General features: G+C 38.8%; 1 protein-coding gene across 1 annotated transcript in view; it reads right to left on the reverse strand.

Annotated features, from left to right (window-relative positions):
- LOC125159788 (ankyrin repeat domain-containing protein 26-like) overlaps positions 1-14,970 on the reverse strand; it is a 708,468-nt gene that overhangs the window by 685,971 nt on the left and 7,527 nt on the right. The window contains exons 4-5 of the mRNA XM_047848410.1: positions 10,865-10,971; positions 6,754-6,824 (exon numbers count right to left, since the gene is read on the reverse strand). Coding sequence (XP_047704366.1) covers positions 6,754-6,824; positions 10,865-10,971 — 178 coding nt within the window. The remainder of the gene's footprint in view (positions 1-6,753; positions 6,825-10,864; positions 10,972-14,970) is intronic.

The raw sequence follows: 14,970 nt of genomic DNA on the forward strand, positions 1-14,970 counted from the left end.
TCTTTCGGTTCTTCACAGAAATCAGCTGTAAGTCATTCAGAAAAGTCTAAGCATTTTTTTGGTTGTTACATGGCTTTTTTTCTTAATTTGCACTTAAAATGTTTCCTCCCACATTTTATAATTCAGAGAGCATCTGCTCTGCCTTAATTCCACTATTGCTGCTGTGATTTTATGATACTTTCTCTCAACTCTTCATACTTTAAGTTCATCTCGCCCTCCTAAAATGAATTCTTCCCCTTCACCCCCCTCCTCATCTTCATATGCATCTAGCTATTCTTTCCAGCTGCCTTCTCCTTCTTTGCTTCCATAAAGGCATACCCGAGAATTATCTACTCCCACCAAACTTTCTAAATTTCAATCCTGTACCTTCCTCTCTGTTGTCATTACACTGATTTCTATTATGATCTTGAGGACTTCCATTTCTTCCTAAGATCCTTTTCATCATTGTAAGGAGCAAGAGGATGGTACGGGTGGGGCAGTATAAAACAAAACAACTTACCTTTGCAAGACCAAGGACAGCTAACGTCTTGAGAGAAGGTTTCAGAAGAGATTTAGATGATGGTAAGACAGGAAGAGGATCGCCGTAAACTCTGACTGGTGGTTTGGAAAGAGTTTCAGCCATATCTTTATTTTCAGAATGAGGATGGTTGTCCTCAGATAAGGTTCCATCTTCTGGTTTCATAGTGCCACGTTTTTCTCTCACTTAGTAGAAAACAAAGTAGAGAGGACATGAAAATATCTGTAACTTCAAATTAGTGAATAACACAAGAATGGACAAGAATTAGTGAATAATACACTCTTCCAATAGCTTACTGTTTTTAATGAATCGCCAAGAAGAATGCAGTAGCTTTGCTATGCGTGATTTCCGGACATTCTAGAAAAGAATTAATAGCTTTAAGGATTACAAGAATCCAATTCGATAACATCATTGTAATATTCACCATTACCAAATGAGCACCATTACACAAGGAACACAGGCTTTGGAATCATTCAAATGTAGATTCACATCTCAGTTATGCCGTTTACTATTTATTACCAGTCTCCATTTCCTTATGTGGTGAGGATTACAAGAGATCTCATAGGTAGTCCCAAATGTTACTCGCCGTACCTGTAACTGATTAATATCGGGTAAATACTTTACTAAAGTAACCTCAGATAAACAATGAACCCTAGGTAATTGAAAGCATGTTGAAAAAACTAACACTAAGAAATTTAAATATGTTATCTTGTGAAGTGTTTGCATGATTTAGACTGGCATGAACTATCTCTTGTAAGAGAAAATATACAAACTTACTCTTCAGTAGTATCTTATGTTGGTAAGTTGGAATTGCAAACAGTTTAAGTGGCTTCTGTTTCTCAAAACACTAAAGACAAATATGACTGTTTAAATGTAGCTCCTTCTGGGATGCCTGGGTGGCTCAGTCAGTTAAGTGACCCACTTTTGATGTCAGCTCCGGTCATGACCTCACGGTTAGTGGGGTTCAAGCCATACATCGGGCTCTGTGCTGACAGAGTGGAACCTGCTTGAAATCCCCTCCTTCCCTCTCTGTCTGCCCCTCCCTACTAGCACTTGCTCATTCTCTCTCTCTCTCCCTCCCTTTCCAGGAGAAATACAAACATTACAAAAACATTTAGCTCAGCTCCTTCCAAGAAAGAGAAAAAGAATAATAAACCTTGTGCGGCAATGAGTCATGGATGAAAACCACACACAGACAGTAGAATTCCATAACCAATACGTTGACAATGGAGTCGACAGAAAGTGATGTACTAAAAGAACAGACACTAAAGTAATGTTTCCTGCAGGGAAATACTAGAGTAGGGGTAAACCATTAAAAAAGAGCATGGTGGTGGGAACACATAGGTTGCTCAGTCAGCTCAGCGTCCAACTTCAGCTCATGAGTCATGATCTCACGGTTTGTGGGTTTGAGCCCCACATTGAGCTCTGTGTTGACAGCTCCGAGCCTGGAGCCTGCTTTGGATTCTGTGTCTCCCACTGTCTCTGACCCTACCCCGCTTGCACTCTGTCTCTCTCTCTCGCTCCAAAATAAATAAACTTAAAAACATCAAAAATATATTTAAAAGCATCGGGGGAGAAGAGGAAAAAAGGAAAAAAATAATGAGACATGACCAATCAATGAAGCATGAGCTTAAGACAAGGAAGAAAAGGAGAAATGTGAGCAAATAAGGTAAGTGTAAACAACATACATTTTTCAACAGGTACATAAGTAGGATTGGGAATATAGTATGAACAATAGTCTCTTTTAAACCTTTGAAAGATATATATATCTTGGATCTTGGATTTAAGGAAGGTTTCCACCATTCCCTAGCTTGGTAAGAGAAGCTCACTGTGCCTAAGTATTGGTAAAAATCAGTGTGCTTAAGGCCGTACAGTTGATTTCTTTTTGGAAACCTGGAATTTTGGGACATGCTAAGGAGAAGATGCCTATGTGCTTAGCATTTGATGAAAACCTCGGGCACTGAGTATCCATAAGCCTCGTACTGGCCCACAACATTTCACTTGTGCTGTCCTAATTTGATGCTGGAGGAATTAAGCACATCCTGCTAACTCCATAAAGATAGGATTCCTGGAAGCCTGTGCTTGGTCTACTCTGGACTTCACCCCATGCACCATTTGTCTGTGCTGATTGGCCTTTCTAGCCTGTCCCCATAACAAACCATAGGCAACAACTATATGCTGAGTCCTGTGAGATCTTCCAGTGAATAATCAAATCTGGGTGTTGTTGTGGTGCCTCTATCACAATGCATTATATGAAATTTTATTATTTGGGTTGATGTCATACACGTGGTTACAGTCAGAAGGTTATGTCACAGAATACCTTTCCTGGAATCTCTTTTTCTTGGTATTTGCCTTGAAAATTCCTACATTCCTATATATCCATGAGAAGAAAGGTTTAAAAGGAATAGATGAAATCATGATGTAACAAAGTGTGAAACAAGCAACAATCCTATTTTACTCAGAAAAAAAAAAAGAGAGAGAGAGAGTGAATCCTGGTGGTTGCCACTATGTTCTACCATACACAAGTTCCTCTCAAATATGAAAAATCAGTTAATTTTTCCAACTAACTAGGACTTAGTTCATTTTTCTGGCAGATAGGAATGAAAAGAAGTAACAGGGATTGTTCTAGAAAAAACAGAACTATCAGACCCAGTATAAAAACATACTACTGATTATAGTTTTTTGTTTCTTTCCTTTCCTTAATTTCTTAGAAAATTAAAAATATACTTCACCTATTAAAGGCAATCACTGCCAAAATAATCAAAAGTCATAATTACTGTATCCTCATTCCTGCTGCTCTCCTCTGTTCATCTGATAAAGTCCTACACATTTTTCATGTCCAATTTACATGCTGGCACACAACCTGGAAACTTCTGAATCTTCTGAGAGTTCTCTCTCACCCCTTAACTTTTCATATTCAGGAATCACAGATTCGTATTACTATACTGTTTTGGTCTCTGCTTTGTCTTTTCCCTGCCAGCGCCCTAGTCAAACATGAGTTCTTAACTGATGATTTTCGCAGGGGAAAAAAAAGCCACAAAATATTATTGTTATTTCTTAAATGAATAAAAAAAAAATAAGCAAAACAAATGAGAAAGACACAAGACCCTGAAAAAAAAATAATGGAATAAATTGAACCCCCTGACGTTTTCAAACTACACAGCTGAAAGTTTCACAATGGACTAATACTAGGCTAAGAAAACAAGAGCTTCCTTTGCCTCCCAGTCTCTTTGTGTGGTTTCCTATAACCTATCCTCCATATGAGGGTTCAGCAAGCTACGGCCACAGGTCAAATCCAACCTGCCATCTCGTTCTGTAAATAATGTTTTATTGGGGCATAGCCCCATGTCTTCACTTACATATTGCTATGGCTGCTTTCACACTACAAGGGCAGAGCTGAGAAACCACATCACCTAAAATATTCACTGGCTCTTTAGGAAAAAGGCTTGGTGATCTGTATTTTATGCCATAACCAGAGTGTCCTAAACTCAAATCTAATCTTATTAGTCTTCTGCTTCAAATTCTCCAAAATCCCTGCATCAAATACTGCTGGTTCCCTCCCTAAGAACCATTCCATAGTCTTCATTCTTGCTAGAGAATCACAACTTTATTTGGATATTTATTGTCTCCATACACAGAGAAGGTGGCCTCACCCTGGCTTCAAAAAGAGAAACTATTATTCTAAGCTAATCACAGTACCTGATTTACCAGGGACCAGTTTAGGAATGAGTATGTGACATAACCTAGTCTTTAAAATGTTAGAGGAAGTCTACTGCAAGCCTCTTCCTAGTGAAAAGAAACACCTAAAGAAAAGCAGTCCTTCCAACCCACTGGATGTTGCCATGTGAGAATATGATACCTGGAGCTGTTGCTAAATAGCCACCCTGTAAAGGAGAAATAAAAATACCACCAACTCCAGAACTGAACAAGTGATGACTGGGATCCTGATGACATCACTGAACCATCAAATCATTTCTGGTTCCTACTGTTTTAGTCACTGTTAGAAGTCACCTATTATTTGCCGCTAAAAGCATTCTACCGAAGAAATTTCCCAAGGCCTTTCTATAGCACTAACAAACTTCCATAAGCTTGTCTTATCTAGGTATTCACCTCATTCCCAACCATTCCCATAGCACACGTTTTCTACCAGCAAAACCCAACTGCTCATAAATCCTGCTAAGTTCACTCGTACACCTTCACCTCTGCACTGCTGTGTACTCCGCCAAATACGTAATCGTGATAGTTTACAAACATTGTCAAACATACAAATGTTGGTCCTTCTGCCTCTCTACCTGGAAAACTGAACTCCTCACTCTGCATGCTTACCGTAGATTCTACCCAGTCCTTGAAAACTCAGATTCCTCACCGGGAACTTACGGTAACTGGAACAAATGCCAATACAAAATAACAATGATAATTATAAGCTCTATGAGACTCTGGCACCCAGTAAGCACTAAATAGAGTAAATAATACAAATGGCAGTGGTAACAACAAACTCCTGGGGTGCAGAGACTGGTTTTTGAATGTTTGTGTTCTACAACAATGGGATAACACTTAGTAGCTAACAGGCACTTAAGAGTTACTTGTGAAGTGAACAAATGGACATGAATAAAAATGATTCCTTTGAAAATTATTTTTAAAAACCACAGAAACTTTTCTGTTTCAAAAACCACAGGGACAGCTCTATTCTGTTATGAGCAGCTTAATGATCAAAACACTGTCTGTTCTATCTTTGCCTTTCCTGTAACTTCCAAAACTAAGCTACAGAAGTTCTTTGGTAACAGTCTGCCAAGTTAAAGCTTTCTTCCTACTTTTCAGATTGTACAGTGCACTAGGTGCCACCACTAGGGAGCAACAGTAGCATTTGTGTGTGTGTGTGTGTGTGTGTGTGTGTGTGTGTGTGATTGTGAAACATCTTTGTGCTGTTATTATAATTTCTGGAGCCCAAGTTGCCCTATTTGAATACTTATGAAGATAAAATTTTGACTAATGGCAACAGAGTATCTTATTCTAACAAAATTACAGTGTCATGACAATTCTCCAACAGAAGAAAACATTGTTCTAATGAAGTCAACATATCTCATTCTGGATTTGTTGTTGTTGTTGTTTTTAAATGTTTATTTTTTTTGAGAGATGCAGAGCATGCATGTACAGGGGAGGGGCAGAGAGAGAAGGAAAAGGGAAAATGCCACACAGGCTCTGAGCTGTCAGCAAGGAGCCCGACAGAGAAGTCTGACACAGGACTCCAACTCACCAACTGTGAGATGATGATGACCTGAGCTGAAATCAAGAGTTGGACACTTAACCGACACAGCCACCCAAGCGCCCCTCTCATTCTGTCTTGATTTATGAGGAGTGAAGTTGATAATGGTGAGACCTTGTTGAGACAATATGTGAAATAACCTATGCCTCTCAACAAGGCATTGCTTTTCTTCAGTACTCGTGGAAGCTATCTGTAAAAAAACAATCTCATTGGCAGTGCTGCACACTAGCTAAGATTTTCAGTTCTTATTATTTGCCATTTGTTTATGGTACCAGGAAAGTACTGTAGAATTCCCAGTTTGAGGGCTGGTTCATTTTTTAATGAGACAAATCGCTAGGTAACAATATTTACTAAATATGATCCATTTGTAAACATTTTATAAAAGATCCATTTTTATAACAAGTGCAATTTGTTATAATATGTTTATGGAGGAAACATAAAACATACTAACTTAAAAATCTTTTTTTCTCTGGGCACCTGGATGGCTCAGTTGGTGAAGCATCTGACCTTGGCTCAGGTTGTGATCTCGCAGCTCACGAGTTCGAACCCCACATTGGGCTCTCTGCTGTCAGTGGTGGAGCCTGCTTTGGATCCTCTGTCTACCTTCCTCTGTCCCTCTCCTGCTCTCTCTCTCTCTCTCTCTCTCTCTCTCTCTCTCTCTCAAAATTAAATAAACAGTTAACAAAGCATTTTCGTATTTATTACACAAAGATGTCACATGGTATTTTAGGGGTCATGACTAAAATAATGAATTTCTTTTCAGATAATACTGCCTCATATTTTCAATTACCTACAGTTAACTTCTTAAATAATTCTGAACGTTAGACTATAGAGAAATTAAGAAAGAAAAAATATACATGCAATTTACACATTGGTGTTCTTTTCTTCATTGTTCTTTCATTATCAAAACACACTTACTCTGACTTTACTTATGTTAGGACCACCAAGAGCAATTCACTATGTAAAGTCTTACCAGGATGGCTGTTTTGCAAAGAATTTTTAAGCATGATTTCTTCTTTATGTCGGCAAATTATTTCGTAACTGCTATGTATAAAAAAGGGTGATAAATAATATTACTATTTTAACACTGATATGAAAAACATTTACCAAATACATCAAATTCTTAGAGTATTTCAAATAATATCAGAGCAAATATCAAAACTTTAATTACCCCATGTACTTCGAATTTGTACATTCTAGAAGCTTTTCATTAAGTCTGTGCTTAAAGAAGAAAAAAACAGAAAGATGAACCAGTCATGAATTGAGGGCATTCTAGCTTAGTAAATTAGAACTAGCTTGCCAGGGGCACCTGGGTAGTTAAGCATCCAACTTTAGCTCAGGTCATGATCTCACGGTTTATGGCTTTGAGCCCCACGTCGGGCTCTGTGCTGACAGCGCAGAGCCTGGAGCCTGCTTTGGATTCTGTGTCTTCCTCTCTCTCTGCAACCACCCCCCACCCCAGCTCGTACTCCATCTCCCTCTATCAAAAGTAAATATACATCAAATAGAAATGAGAATAATTAGAATTCGCTTGCCAGAATGGAAAGTATTTGGAACTCAGAAGTCCTAGCTCTATAACCTATAGCTATTTGTTCTTGGAGAAGCCACTTCTCTTTGGCTCAAAATCTCCCTCTATAAAACAAGGGAAATTATTGCCTTAGTTTATAAGGTTGATAAGAGGATTTAGTGAGATACTATACCCAAAACATGGCCTCTCAGGCCATGGCCTCTTAGGTGATGCTCATTACTTTGGGAAGGGCAAGCTGAGACCTTCCATGACTTCAGAAAAAGATGCTCCACAGGATTTAAACCGGTGGTCCAGGGGCACCTGGGTGGCTCAGTCCGTTGGGCATCCAACTCTTGATCTCAGCTTGGGTCTTGATCTCAGGCTCATGAGTTCAAGCCCCATGTTGGACTCCACGCTGGGCTTGGAGCCTACTTAAAAAAAGGCAGGGGTACATATCTGCTAACAAAGGAGAAAGAGAAGTCCGATCTCTTCCTGCAGCATCATTTGAACCTCTCTGACAGCTTAGAATGGTCCCAACTAACATTTTCTGGAAAAAAAAACCACAACAACAACAAAAAAAAAAACAAAAACAAAAAAAAAACCAAAAAACAAAAAAACAAGATCCTCAAAGGGTAACTCATAAGGAAAGTCTAGGCTAAGATATAGGTTCCACATAAGGTCTTTGAGTGTGGAGGGACAAGGGTGTATGGCGAAAGCCAGGAGGCCCAGCTGCCCAAACAGGGTGCTGGTGCTTTGGGATAGCTGCTGAGCATATGTGCACGTGCAGTGAACAAAGAAACTTTGTAGCTTTGAAATCTAAGTGTGGAACACCATGAAGACTGAAAACTCTGGATCAGCAAGGGAATCCTGGGAGTAAAGGTCAATCACAACCAGACTACAGCACCAGTTTCAACAGCAATTCTGCAGCAACAGAATCAAAGGAAACTGTAGAATGATCAGGATGTCCTTTTTTCCCCTCCAAATGACTTGTGAAAGAGGACTGTCTCTTTGGTCTTAGCGTGCTCCTTAGGTTCTTGGAAAATTCAAGGGACAGAGTACAGGAGATAGCCCTCAAAGGAAAGTAGAGGGTCTTCTACAAAACTGAACATTTCAAGACCCAAGTTACTAGTTAGAAAACACAGATGTAACATTATTTGTGTCCCATGCAGAGGGGTTATACTTGAAATGAAATGGATAAGGTTAGGATCCTGGAGGATAAATGTCTCAAAAGTCCTGAGATAAAGAATCCTGCACACATTCCTACTTCCAACTAGTCTAGTCCTTTGCTTGACTTCTGGCTAATGTTGTGGACTAAGTGACTGCCATTCCAAAACTGCCTGATCAAACTACCAAATCCCATCTGTTACATACGAAGTTAACAGTTAAATTATTTTAAACCTCAGTTTAGTAATAACTAGCATTTTAATACAAACACTTACAGATTAAAACCCTTAATATAAGCATATTCATCTGCAGCCCACCCATATACATCTTGAGGAAAGGGATCAATACCTTGCTGAAGAAGAAGCCTGACTACATTTGTTGAGTCATAATTTACAGCAAGCATGAAGGGTGTTCTAAAATAACAGAGATAACTTCACTCTTAGGAATTTAGAGTTATTTAAACAGCTAATTTGATATACTTTATCAGGTTAATATCTTGCCTATCTGTTCAGAATCGACCATTCACATGTTTCAGTGTTCATCTGTGTAAATGATCTCCAAGAGCAAAATGAAGGGACAGAAAGGAAGCTTCTTGTCCCACTTGGGTAATGTATTATAGACTTGCTAATTTAACGTCTTTTGATAAACAAGAAACTATGCTAGGTCACTTATCTGAATAGGTAAAGATTAAAAAAAAATAATTCCCCACGTCTTCCTTAATCTGATACAGTGCACTTCAAAGCCATCTAGAGGTCAAGCAAGTATAAAAACTATCTGCAGGCTTAAAATGATAATATTTTAATGTGAATGCTAACAAAAGAGGCATAAATACAGTTAACGATGCTGATAAGCATATGGTAGGCACTAAATTAAATGCTATGTATATAAAATATTATTTACGCACAACCACCCTTGAAGGATATATTATTATCCTACTTTTCATATCAGGAAACATATTTAGTGATGATACGTAACACTCCCAAGGTCACAACACCTAGCCAGTAGGAAAGCTATGAATCAACTTAGTCTTGTGTGAATCTAAAGCACATCTCTTCCTTCTTTATCACCCACCTATAACTTATCCTCATTAAAGGATAAGTCTATACAGTTAAAGTTATCTTTCATCTTTCTACTCCTACCAATTGAAAATAAAATCAAAAATACATATACTGGACATGAAAAAGGATAAAACCTGATGAGACTTGGTAATAGTAATTAATCATCACTTAGAGATCACCTAACGACATCAGTATTACTCAAAAAAGAAAAAAAAAAGCAATTTAAAGAAAAGTGTCATCCAAAAGACACAACAACTCCTATTTATGTTTAATATGAATTTTTTTAACATTTATTTGCTTTTGAGAGACAGAGCTCAAGCAAGGAGAGGGAGAGAGAGCGGGATACACAGAATCCAAAGCAGCTCCAGGCTCCAAGCTGTCAGCACAGAGCCCGGCGTGGGGCTCGAACCCACGAACCATGACATCATGTCCACAGCCAAAGTCATAGACTTAACCAACTGAGACACCCAGGCACCCCAATATACATCTTTGAAGGAAAAATGTATATGAAGTAGAAATTCTTTTTTTTTTAAGTTTATTTACGATTTATTTTGAGAGAGTGCACACGAGAGTGTGGGCAAGGGGCAGAGACACAGAGAGAGAGAAAGAGAGAGAGAGAGAGAGAGAGACAGAGAGAGAGACAGAGAGAGACAAGAGAGAGAGAGAGAGAGAGAGAGAGAGAGAGAGAGAGAGAGAGATTGAGAATCCGAAGCAGGCTCTGCACTGTCAGCACAGAGCCTGATGTGGGGTTCAACCCATGAACCATGAGATGATCACCTGAACCAAAGTCGGATGCTTAACCAGCTGAGCCACCCAAGTGCCTCTATGAAGTAGAAGTGTAAAAAATACCATAAAAGGGTTAAGAAGGCCAATATTGTGCCATTAAGTAAATTAAGAGCTGAGAGTCCACCCTTTATAAAACTAAAATGAAATCCCTTTAGTTAACACAAAATCATGTGGCAGAAAAAAACAAAAAACAAACAAACAAACAAAAAACATTGCAGGAGCAACTGGGTGACTCGGTTAAGCATCAGACTCTTGACCTCAGCTCGGGTCTTGTTCTCAGAGTCATGAGTTCAGGCCCAGCGTTGGACTCCACGCCGAACATGGAACCTACTTAAAAATAAACACTGCAAATGACATGAGTCAACATCATCAAGGAATATGAATTCTGCTATACCCTGTTCTTCATGTTGCCCAGTCAGAATAATTGCTTTCTACCTAACTGGTGATGTGTTGATATTTTTCACTATATAATTATAAATTAATCTTCTTCTTCTGAAGTTAATCTTCCTGACTTGAATAATTATTACCACTGTAGAACCATACTAAGGTTTAAAAGAAAACTACTGCACCTTTTTAATTTATCCTCTGCATGTATATTTGCTGCCTTTTCTACCAGAACTTCCACTATTTGCTGTTTGTTTTCATTTACAGCAACTAGAAGTGGTGTGATGTTATCCTGTAAAAGAGCAAAAACAATTTAGAATTTACAAAATTATACCTTTCCATACGGAATTTTAAAACATACAAAAGATCCTCTAAACTTAAACATATAATACAAAAAGTAAATAAAAAATGGCCTCTTCCTTCCCACCACTGTGCTTTCACCTGCTGCTGCTTCTCTTTAAAATAGCCCTCCTCCACTGGGGCACCTGGGTGGCTCAGTTGGTTAAGTGACCAACTGCAGCTCAGGTCATGAGCTCAGGGTTTGTGAGTTCGATCCCTGCATTGTGCTCTATGCTGGCAGCGCACAGCCTGGAGCCTGTTCCAGATTCTCTCTCTCTCTCTCTCTCTCAAAAAGAAATACACATTAAAAAAAATTTTTAATGAAATAGCCCTTCTCCACCTTCTTCAACAGATTATATGAAGTCATTCTCCCAAACTCACTTCAAACACTCACTGGTTCCAAGATCGTTGCTTCTATCACAGTACTTATCATGGTATACTGTAGTTATTGTTCCCTATCTAAACCAAGTGCTTCTTGAGAGCAGGGGCTATTTCTTATCTCTGTATCTCCAAACTCCAAAACACAGCAGTATATGCTTTAAGTACTTTTACTGAATTAATAACCTAAATGATGATCTCTGGAGTAGTGTTTCTTAAATTATCTTCCAAAGAATACCTTCTTTGCCAGAAGGTAAGTACTATGTCCCAATGGAAAGATTTCATGATCATCTATGTTTGAGAAATATTATAAAACTGCATTATATGTCTGGCATTACAGAAATCCATGTAAATCTGCTCAGTCCCCATTTGACAATCCTTTTTGTGGCAAACATTCACATTTGAGGAATCAGAGTTTCAGGGATATAGTTTGGAGAGATTTCCGATAAAGGTGAAGCTTTTCCCCAAGTTATACAAACTTGCTTGTCTTCTGTCAGTGGTATCAGGATCCACTCACATCCGAGATGTCAACATAAGGCATCGCTGCTCCAAATGGGTCACCAAGGAGATGGGCTCAGAACTCCAAGAGTTAAGCTTCAAATGAACTTTGATTACTTAATATTAAATAGCCCATGGGCTTTCTCCTATTATAAAATGCTAAATTTTTATCTTAACTGTTAGGAAGCTCCATATGAAATTTTATTGTCAATTATAATAATCCTGGGACCCTAATACATATCTACTTCTAAAAAAATCTGTATTCTAGTTGTATTCCAGTTTCCACTGGAATAGCTACTTACTTTATATTTTAGGCAAAATATAAATTGGAAATAAAAATATAATGGCTTATCAATAAAAATTCAAACACTGATTTATACAGATCATTTTTAGCATAATGAAAGTGACCACATTATTTGCATTTTTAGGGAACAATGCTGAGGAGAAAGAGAATATTGCTGCAATAGGCATAACCTATTCAACTGTAACCATGATTAATCTAATACAGTTTGCAAATATTCCAATAGGAATACGATTATTCAAATTTTGTTTCTTTTAATGTTTATTTATTTTTGACAGAGAGAGACAGAGCCTGAGCGGGCAAGGGGCAGAAAGAGAGGGAGACACAGATTCCGAAGCAGGCTACAGTCTCTGAGCTGTCAGCACAGAGCCCCACATGGGGCTCAAACTCACAGACAGCGAGATCATGACCTGAGCCGAAGTCGGACGCTCAACCGACTGAGCCACCCAGGCACCCCAGGAATACGATTATTCATAGTACACAGAAGGAAAAAGTGTCTTGTTTTCAAACTAACTTATGGGGCACCTGGGTGGCTCAGTCAGTTAAAAGGCTGACTTCGGTTCAGGTCATGATGTCATGGTTTGTGAGTTCAAGCCCTGCATTGGGCTCTATGCTGACAGCTCAGCCTGGAGCCTGCTTGGGATTCTGTGTCTCCCTTTCTCTCTGCCCCTCCCCCACTCATGCATGTGCTCTCTCTCCTTCAAAAATCAATAAACGTTAAAAAAATGAATACAATACAAAAACAACTTAGAAAGTCTAACTTGGAAAATTCAATCCTGTTCCGAAGACATTAACATAAAATACAAAATATATATTATAAATTAATATGGATTGCCTTGAAAACCTTGAAATCTTTATCAAAATAGACCATAAAACAGAGGCGCCTGGGTAGCTCAGTCAGTTAAGCATCTGACTCTTGACTTTGGCTCAAGTCATGGTCTCATGATTCATGAGTTCAAACCCAGTGCCTCCTAGGGATTCTCTCTCTCTGTCAAAATTAACTTTAAAAAAAAATTACCAAGGTTTCTTTGTGTCCAAAAGAGATCTGATTAGCGCAGTCTAAATATATATATATATATATATATATATATATATATATATATATACACATATACATATATATGTATATATATGTGTGTATAAATATATGTGTGTTTGTGTGTGTGTGTGTGTATATATATATATATATATATATATATATATATATATCATAAAACAGTAATTGTAAACACAATGCTTATGGAGGCAAAGTAGGTGACTCGAGTAAGTGAAGAACCTAAGTGGGGACAGTAGCAAACTGGAGACACCCATACCTCATACAAAAAGGTCAGCCGCTGGAATGCATACCAAACAGTAGTATGGGCTCAAAGTACCAGGTATGATTCTATAAGAAAAGTCTGAAATCCAGATTTCTGCATGAGTGTCATAATTTTAAATGTTGACTCAATGTATGGAGGAAACGAAACACATCCAGGGGCCAAATTTAGTCAATAGCCCACGGGTATTTTGGTTGTGCATAAAGCATATATTTGTATGTAAATCTTTCCTGAAGTATCAGTATCATGTTTTCCCAAAAACTTAGGCCCCAACATGTAATAAAAAGTGCTATTAAGACTCATAAGAGGGGAGCCTGGGTGGCTTAGTCAGTGGAGCATCTGATGCTTGACTTCAGCTCAGGTCATGATCCCAGAGTTGTGGGACTGAGTCCTGCATCAAGCTTGGCACTGAGCTTGGAGCCTGCTTGAGGTTCTCCCTCTCTCCCTCTGCCCTTCTCCCCCACTCACACTCTCTCTGTCTAAAAGAATCACAACAAAAAGACTCGTAACACCCACCTTAAGAATTTTTCCAACGCTTATTAAAACTGCAATCTATCTGTGTTTAATTCTCCCAGACTGTTAATCAAATAGACAAATTAGTTCACAACTATGCTGAAACTAAATTATGAAAACAATTCCCAACTGTATTGTCACTAACTGCATTTCCATGTTTAAAACTACCATTTGGATTATGCCAGGGCTATATGAATTTAACAGACATCATAAGACAGTTGGTCACATAGCTTCAACTAATAAAGATTCAAGATTTTCTCCTATTGCAATCAGGAAAACACTGCTTGTAATAACCAAATGGCTATGAATATGAGAGAGAGAGAGAGAGAGAGAGAGAGAGAGAGAGAGAGAGAGAGACAGCAAGCGTGAGCGAGTGGGGGAGGGGAAGGGAGAGAGACTCTCATGTGTCTCTGCACCATCAGTGCAGAGCCCAATGTGGGGCTCGAACTCACAAACCATGAGATCACAACCTGAGTGGAAGTCGGACGCTTAATCAACTGAAAAACCTGGGTACCCCTCCATTCAGTAGTTAGCTTCTTTTAAACTTTTTTTAAATGTCCACTTTTTGTGGAAGAGAGAGAAAGAGCACGAGCAGGGGAGGGGCAAAAAGAGAGGGAGACTACAGAATATGAAGCAGGCTCCAGGCTCTGTCTAAGCTGTCAGCACAGAGCCCAACACGGGGCTAGAACTTGTGAACTGTGAGATGATGACCTGAGCCTGAAGTCAGATGCTTAACCGACTGAGCCACCCACACACCCCAGTAGTTCTTAACCAAGAGTTGTAGCACAGTCTCAAAAAAAAATTTCTAAATATCCATGCCTATGTATACATGTTACTAGATTTACTCAAACTCTTCAGGAGAGAGTTTAGGCTTGTTTAAAAAAAATTGAAACTTCCCCAGGCACGGGGATTCACCACCACAATTCTAGCTGAGAGTGGTGCAGCA

Source organism: Prionailurus viverrinus, unplaced genomic scaffold (genome assembly GCF_022837055.1).
Source record: "Prionailurus viverrinus isolate Anna unplaced genomic scaffold, UM_Priviv_1.0 scaffold_62, whole genome shotgun sequence".
Classification (NCBI taxonomy): domain Eukaryota; kingdom Metazoa; phylum Chordata; class Mammalia; order Carnivora; family Felidae; genus Prionailurus; species Prionailurus viverrinus.